General features: G+C 42.7%; 1 protein-coding gene across 1 annotated transcript; it reads right to left on the minus strand.

Moving 5' to 3' along the window:
* Window positions 1–5,466: 5,466 nt before the first annotated feature.
* LOC148016107 (uncharacterized) lies at window positions 5,467–8,199 on the minus strand. Its single transcript, XM_087664339.1, has one exon. It carries the CDS (start codon window positions 7,921–7,923, stop codon window positions 5,923–5,925), a length of 2,001 nt encoding a protein of 666 aa, XP_087520465.1. The 5' UTR covers window positions 7,924–8,199; the 3' UTR covers window positions 5,467–5,922.
* Window positions 8,200–8,459: the final 260 nt, after the last annotated feature.

The following is an 8,459-nucleotide window of genomic DNA, read 5'->3' on the forward strand; positions in this document are numbered from 1 at the left end:
CTTCAATAACGCATCCAAACTGACATTATTCCATCCATAAATTGTTTGCAAGTTAAGTATTTCGAGGGACGCACGAAGAACGGAGTACGTACAACCTTCATACAACGGAGTAGATGATGCTACATATAGTAGATCATCTGGCTTCGTAGAGTGACCTTCTCCCTGAACCGGTTGTGAAAATAGATGGTATACCATGTTGTCCAAAATCTCATCCTCTACAACTTGATGGGGCATTTCATGAGGGCTACTATCATAGTCGTCAGTCTCCACTCTTCTTGAAGACTCTGCCTCATCGCGTCGACATTTTGCAGTCTCTCGATGCCCGAGAGGGAGCATCTGAGAATGTGGCACCGCATCCTGTTCAATCACAAAAGGGAGTTACATGTACATTAATATATATTGAGTAACATAGACTAGCAATCTTAGTGTTAAAAACAATGAATACCGGTGATTTTTCTCGGTTTTATTCTCCATACATGTTGAGGTGTGACATTGCAACTCGACATGCTCGAAAAATACATCCTCAACAACGATCACACATGCATTTAATTTTTCGTCATAGCCATGCATCTCGATTATGAAGACGTAATGTTTCATCCTCACTTGAGGATGTGCTCATTGACTCATCAGCATGCACCGCACTAGGTGATAACTATGACATGATGAAACCTAATTCATAACAACATCAAATTTGTTATTAATATGTTTACATAAAAACTTCAAGGTGTATTAATTATTCTAATACAAAAACTTATGAAAAAAACACAAGCGTGCTAAATGCACGTCTATGTCTGTGTCTATCTGCGCGTCTACGCTTGCATCTATCTGCACGTCTAACTCCGCGTCTATTAGTGCGTTTACGTAAACTTAGACGCGCATATACATGCAAAAATAGACGCAAACGTCAAAATTCAAAAGATACAAGTGATTTCTTTTCAAACTGCGTCTTTCCTGCGTTTTTTGTGCGTTCTGAAGCTCGAGTTCAGCCGACATGTAGTCTACCTCCACTAGTCTCTTCATGACTCACCTCCTCATGATTCACCTCTTCTTTCACTTCAAAGAGATAAGAAGGGAAAAAAGACAACTAAAGAGAAGAAAGCCAAGGAGAGGAAGAAAGAGAGAACAAAAGAGAGGAGAACAAGAGGAACAAGACGCAAAGAGAGGAGACAATAAGCAGCAAGCATCAAGGGAGAACAACTTACCAAGGAGAGGAAGAAGGGGAAGGAAGCACCACCACCACCCGTCCACACCAAAGACCCAAGGTGAGTCCTCTCTCTCTCTCTCTCTCTCTCTCTCTCTCTCTTTCTGTATTAGGATCTATGATTGAAGTTTTTATATCACAAATAAATCATGGATGGTGGTTGTCGGCTTGAGAGCGGCTGACTTAGCGCGTTTGACAGCGCGTGTAGATTCCAGTGCAGACACAGACATAGACGTGCAGCTATGTTTGTTGTTATTGCGTCTGCAATCGCATCTCCAAGTGCATGTATTCTGTATCTCAGATGCGAGAATACACGCGCTCTACTAAGAAGCTTTGACTTCAGAGACCTATCTGAGAGCGCGTCTATTCTGCATCTCAGACGCGAATATACACGCGCTCTGCCTAGAAGCTTTCACTTCAAGGAAGAGTCTGAGAGCGCGTCTATTCTGTATCTCAGATGCGAATACACACGCGCCACCTTTGATAAAAAAACAATTTAGTAAATATTGTCTTATTCCTGTGTTTTGTTTGTAGATGTCGCATCCTGGTTCATCTAGAAATGACCCAAATTTGGAGCGCATGAACGATACATTGATCTTGTTTAGCAGAGGGTTCAATGTTTTTTTTGGAGAATTTTTCCTAGTAAGGAAGACTTCATAGGAGAGATGACTAGACACATTGGTCCCTCTCCCATAGCAGATGAGGTGTTCAACGTCATGTCTGGAACGCCTCTGATGTCTTTGCCTGGCACTGTTTTCCAAATACCAAATGTCCAAACTCTAATTGCAAGTATTCCACGTGCAACGCCTATATATACATCGGCTGAAGCACAAGCGTCAGCTGACACACGTGTATTTGCGGAAGCGCGTACATTCAGTGAGGAAAAGGGTAGTCGATAGAGAGGGAGGAGGGAGAGTCGAGGGGGAGGACGAGGCTTATGTGGGGGTTGCCTAGGAGGTGGCGAGCGATCACCCTCACCAGAAGATCATGTAGAGGAGCTTGTATGCCAGTACTATAGAGTTACAGATACTGGTGGTATCTTCCATGATGATGAAGGAAGGGATGTAATGGCGTACATGAGGAGTGTCGTGCATGCGACGTATAAAGATTGTTGCATTTACTTCAAGAATCAGAAAAGCGGCTTGTGGCAGGAGGTGTTGAGGGTAGTCCATAGGAGGTACCCAAATCCTGAGGGTCAGCAATTCTCGGATGATTGGGGACACACAAAAGTGAGGGATTTGCTTCACAACAAAAGATCCCACCTCATGACACGCGCCAAGGAGTCACTCCGGAGACAAGAGGAGGGGCGTGGAGCCTATAGCCAACCACGTATGTGCCACTGCATAGAATGGAAGAAAGCAGCAAAGAAAGTGAAGAGTCGCCAGCATGCAGAGGTGCGACGTATCCAAATGGAAACCATGGGATCGTCGCATTATGGATTGTGCAACAGAGAGTCGTGGGAGGCAGAGTTTGTAAGTATATTTTTATTTCTAGTTTTTTAAATTTATATTTTTTCAATTCTTTATATAATTTTTTCTAATACATTGTGTCTCATAATTGTTTTGCAGACTACTATCGTTGGTAGGATACCTACTCCTAGAGAGGTAGGTTATCATGGAGGCCATAACGGCGTAGCCACATGACTTCACTTCTATGAGGAGGGTCTCATCACTCAGGAGCAATACAACCAGACTATGAGGATTTGACAGCCAGAGGAGGTATATTTTTCTTACTTTTCTATTAAAAGTATAGCTAATTATAACTTTTTCTTTGCAATTGTACGTAAGCAACCTTGATCTTTTGTGTGTGTAGGCGAACCCCGATGTGGAGCATAGTGAGGAGGGGGATAGCAACGCTAGTAGCGATGGTGGTGCTAGTGAAGATGTTTCTTCTTCAAATTCGTAGAGCACCACACCTCCTCTATGGCCTTGTTTCCTTGTATATCTATTATCCATCTTTGAGCCTATTGCTTGCGGCCACGCTTTAGTCGCAAGCACTTAAACTCCCTATGTAAATGCGTTTTATATATAATGAATACGTCGATTTTTGTTTTCAATTCTCGTGTCTTCAGATCCATTGTGTTTTTCTCGAATGCACAATTTGACTATGGGAGGGGAAAAAAAAAACCAGAGAGCATGTGGTTGCTCTTTGGGTTTTTTTTTCCAATTCTGTGCTTCGCGTCTATTTGCACGTCTAAATTGTAGAAAACGCACGTCTATACTCGCGTCTAGAATGTAGAGTATATGTGCCCATACACGCACTATATAATTCAAATTTAAAAAAAGAAATTAAATATCTTTTTAAAAAAAGGAGATTTTTGGTTTTGTGTTCGCGTCTATTGGCACATGTAAAAGCATGTCTATGCATGTGTCTATGTGCCCGTCTAATCTTCCATATAGACGCGCTTGTAGACGCACAAAAGAAATTAAATAAATAATAATTTTGGTTTTCGTATGTGCGTTTATTGATGCGTGTATATGCGCGTCAAAAGTGCGTCTATTGGTGCATATGGATTTCCTTATACATGCGACTATAGACACGAAATGGTACACGCACAAATAGACGGGCTTATAGATGCGACCATAAGATTTTCTCTCAATTCAAAAACCGCATCTAAAAGTGCGTCTAAGAGGCCTTTTTGTTGTAGTGTTCAAAACATTTGAACTTTATATTCTAGAGTTATAATAAAATTTTTTATTTTAAGGTACAAGATTTAGTGTTATTGTAGTAATTTTTGAGTTAGTTTTCTCCTTCTCTCGGTCATTATATCCAAACCCTTTAATGCCATATATCGAATCTCTCGAGTTTATAATACAAAATTTTTGTGGTTTGAGTTACTCTATGAAAAATTTTAGGTTTTTCCATTTTAAAATTAAAGATGCTTGTAAGGCCCAAAAACAAGTCTAATACAAGCTTAATGCAATGTAGTTTTAGTAATAATTAGTAAAGTTTTGGTTTCTCTTTGGAAGTCATTAAAAGCACACTTTCTTTTCTAGATTGCTATATATACAATTAATATAGATGACGTGGAGGATAATATGCTAGACTACTCAATAGACACTTGCAGGATAAGCCGTTGGGGGACTTGTTGAGTTCAATAATAGGAAGAGACAATGAGCAATGTTCCAATGTGCTACTATTAGAAACTAGGGCCCAAACTAGAGTATCATCTAAGGAAAGTAGATTGGGTCTATATGAAAGATGATTAGGTTATTTCATTGACTATCGATTGCGAAAAGGTGGCACTAACATAACAAGGCTTTCCAAAGTATTTTACATATTCTAGTCAAGATAAACATTAGACAAAGTTATAGGCTTAGCAATGAAATTTGGCTCATGCCATTTGTATTAGAGGGGCTTTTATACTTTCGATTAACCATGTTCTCTAATAGGGGAGTGAAATGAACATAGATCTACCATAATTAAGCTTTTATGCACTATAAACATGTTTCTCTATATATTGATCCAATCAATATCCCATGAAAATGTTATGTAATGAATGCTTAGTTAGTAATGTAAGAGTATATTTGGTGTATATTGATCCAATCAATATCCCATGAAAATGACATGTAATGAATTCTTAGTTAGTAATGTAAGAGTATATTTGGTATTGTTTGATTTGTCAATGAAAACATGTCAATGCAATGAATTTTAGGGAATCATAATAGGGAACTGAAATCAACTTAAATCTAATATGACCGTTGAATCCTTATGCACTGTAGACATCTTTCTTTGTATTTTGAATCAATAAATATCCCATCAAAAGTAATCTAGCAAAAATTTATTCAGCAAATTAAAATTGTATTTCATAGTGTTTGATTATAATATGTCTTAATGTGGTGAGTTTCAAGAAACTAAATGAAGTGTGCTCTGAAGGATTCCAATGTAGTTTTGAACCTTACGGTTACTTCTAGTCATAGTATAGTTGGAAAGTGTGCTCTCAACGATTCATAGATAATTTTGAACCTCAAATTTCACTTATTGCTATAGTATATTGATACTATGATTGCTAATTTTAAAAACTAACTCATCACTGAAAATGTATTTGATAAGTCATCTTAACATGCAGCTATAAGTTAAACTTTGAAGTGAATCAAGTCGACAATAGGATTTTGTCAATAAAACCAAGAAGCTCACTAGTCCAAATCCTCGACACAAAGAATGAGATCAATGCATCTAGTTATCGAGAATGTAGGTTGCCTGAGAAGAACTCAATGATTGAAACATTTAGCATTTAGAAAAGTGGAAGGATTGAACCTTTTCCTGTACGAAAACTGAACCACTATATTGTTTCCGTAACCATATGGTGAATAATAGAGTAGCCTATGATTAAACCGTCTAGTGAGTTTCCTACAAATGTAGCAAGTGCATGTAAGTGTCTAGTTCATAAGTATTAAAAACCATCTAACACAGATGATCGAGTGTCGCTCAAAAGTATTGTGTGTCACTCACTAAGTCATAAGTAGTAAACCCGAGCATCTACAAAAGAGTTTGTTTTCTGTGAAAAGAAAGAGATTAAGGCCAGGGATAGACTTTATTTTGTGTTTGATTCTACATGTAAGAATCATTTCTTGAGAAAAAAGAGATTAAGGCCAGGGATAAGCTTTATTTTGTGTTTGATTCTGCACGTAATAATGCGGAAGTAAGAACGGAGACAGCAAGATTTAGGAGAAGATTGATTCTTACCATCTCCTGGTTGAGCCATAGAGGATTAATGTGCTTCAGCAAAGCCTTTGGCGCTTGGAAATTAAGGTTGCGGTTCGACGCTGCTGGCCATCTCCATGATATTCAGCCGACAGGTTGTCCATCTCGCTTACGCTACCGCAGGAATTATAAGCTGCTGCGCCTGAGTGAATCACTGTGGCCTGTGTACTGCCTTGGTGGCTGCAATTGGAGACGTCGACTGTTAATTGACCATTATCATGATCATCCGAGCCATCTGACTTGACGTGAGCATCAATGACATCCCATGTGAGATCAACTTCCAGCAAAGGGGCGCTGTTTCTGAGGCTCTCGTCCAAGTCTTCCCACTGTATCATGCTGTCGCCGCTTCCTGCGGCTGCAGTCACATTAGTCGCACCAGGTACAGGTAGAGTATTTGTGTCACAGTTTGGCACTGTAGGAGGGCTGCTGGACATTCCATTTGACTGCACTAGCTGCGGCGATGGCTGGAAGTGCCGCTCTGACTGAGGTCTATGGACAAAAGTAGGGTTTCCGGCGGCGGCACCTTGCGGTTCGTGATCATGGCGATGAGCATATTGAAAGCAGCTCGAGGAATCCAAGTTAGCTGGACGTGAACTGCAGTGAGATGCGGGAGCAGCCATGGCGGAGCGGAGCTTGGACAGGGCTTCCTGTCTGATGGCGGGCCATTTGTAGTACTGGCAAGCAAGGAGATCATAATCAGGCGGCCGCCCCGGCTCGGGCAGACACGTGAATGCCGAGCGGCTAAGAGCCTGCGCGTGGCGCGAGCCGGAGGTCTGGAGGGAGGTCGCGGAGCCGGGGTGGAGGCCATAAGACGGCAGGTAGGCGGGGAAGTTGAGGCGGGCCTGCGGGCCCCGCAGGGCGAAGGCGGCTTGGTCGTAGGCTAGGGCGGCGTCCTGGGCGGAGTCGAAGGTGCCGAGCCACAGGCGCGTCCGGTTGCGGGGCAGCCTTATCTCCGCCACCCACTTCCCCCAGTGCCTCTGCCTCACGCCCCTGTAATGCCTACTGCCGCTACTACAATAAACACTGAGTCTATTACAGCTACCACCATGACTTCTCATCATCCTGCTCGTACTTTTTTCTTGATCCCCCATAGCTGCACCCCCTGCATTATCGCACGAATATATTCCATCCCCTGCTGTAGTAATCATATCACTGCTGTTGCTTCTAAGATCCATACTACCCTCGGCCAGCTGGACCATATTATAAGCTGCCGCTGCCTCATTGCACTTAGATCCATCCCTTGCAATGGCGTTATGGCCAGATAATCCATCGGACCATAAGCGGCCGGCATTAGCATTCGCACAATCCAGCTTTCTCTCATCCACCTCGCTGTTCGGCCGCTGCTGATGAACGTCGCCACCGTTGCCAGCTACGCAGCCTATTGTACTGCAGTTTCTGACCATAGCTGCTGGCTCATTTAAGTCGAAGCCGCTTATAAGTACCGGACCTGCAGCATGCTGTACTCCTGATCCTCTCCTGTAGCTGTCTGCTCCTTTCCAGTTATTAGGTCCAATGACCCCTGATTCAACGATTGCCTGCACCATCGGGCGCGAATGAGCTGCTGTCTGCCATGCGCCCTTCTCATGGCTGGAACCGGCTGCAGGTAGCAAAGATATCGCACCTAACGCCGTCTGAGTTTGCTCGAGTACCCTTGACGACGTAGAATTAGTAGAGCTGGAAACATAGTGCGGAATCTGCTCATGCAGTGGTTCAGTGGAGATCAACAAAGCTTCCTGAGGTTGAGGTACTAGAGTGGTCGTGAACTGTCCTGAAGTTTGCCGCCTAGTTGTAAGGATCTGCATGTACTGATTAGGAGAATTAGGCGTATATTGATGAGATGTAGCTGTGACCAGGGGTAAATAGCTTTGGTAAACGTCAATTAGGTTACGGTTAGCGTTGGGGTAAGCATAAATATGAGGGTCGGATTGATTTCGGAAAGCTACGTCATCTGGTCTCTGAGCAAGCATACAGCCACCGACAAGGTTCTCGTGCTTCTTGCCATCAGCTCTCAGATCCATGGCTGACTCTGATCGGCTAAGCGCCCTTCAGTCCAGTTTATCAACACATGGTAATGTCTGTGTTTGAGAGAGAAGATCTCGAAGTACAATGACTAGATCAGAGAGGGCTGAGTGCCCTTCAGTTTATCAACACATGATAATGTCTGTGTTTGAGAGAGAATATCTCGAAGTACAATGTCTAGATCAGAGAGGACTGAGAGGGGATCGGGGGTATATTGTTAACTAATGCAAGCTTATTATATAGATAGAGACCCTCGGGCAAGAAACTGCTCGGGAAATGGGAGATGAGCCAACGAGTATCAACTTACCAAAGTGTCATGCGCGCAGCGCAATACAGGCGTGCCTCCCCCGAGGGAGAGAGAGAGAGCATGTGTGTGTGCGTTAACTAATGTGTTGCATCATCGTAGCCCTTTTTGCACGTCCGGACAGCTGTCAGCAACACTTGTATACTGTTGGATGTTCGACCACCAACCACTTCTTGACACTTGTCCTTTATCAGCCTGCCATCTCGCGTGATTGTTGGACGTTCGAACACC

The sequence above is a fragment of the Lygodium microphyllum genome, chromosome 23 (assembly GCF_053477565.2).
Source record: "Lygodium microphyllum isolate KBCC chromosome 23, Lygodium_microphyllum_v1.1.10, whole genome shotgun sequence".
NCBI classification, from domain to species: Eukaryota; Viridiplantae; Streptophyta; class Polypodiopsida; order Schizaeales; family Lygodiaceae; genus Lygodium; species Lygodium microphyllum.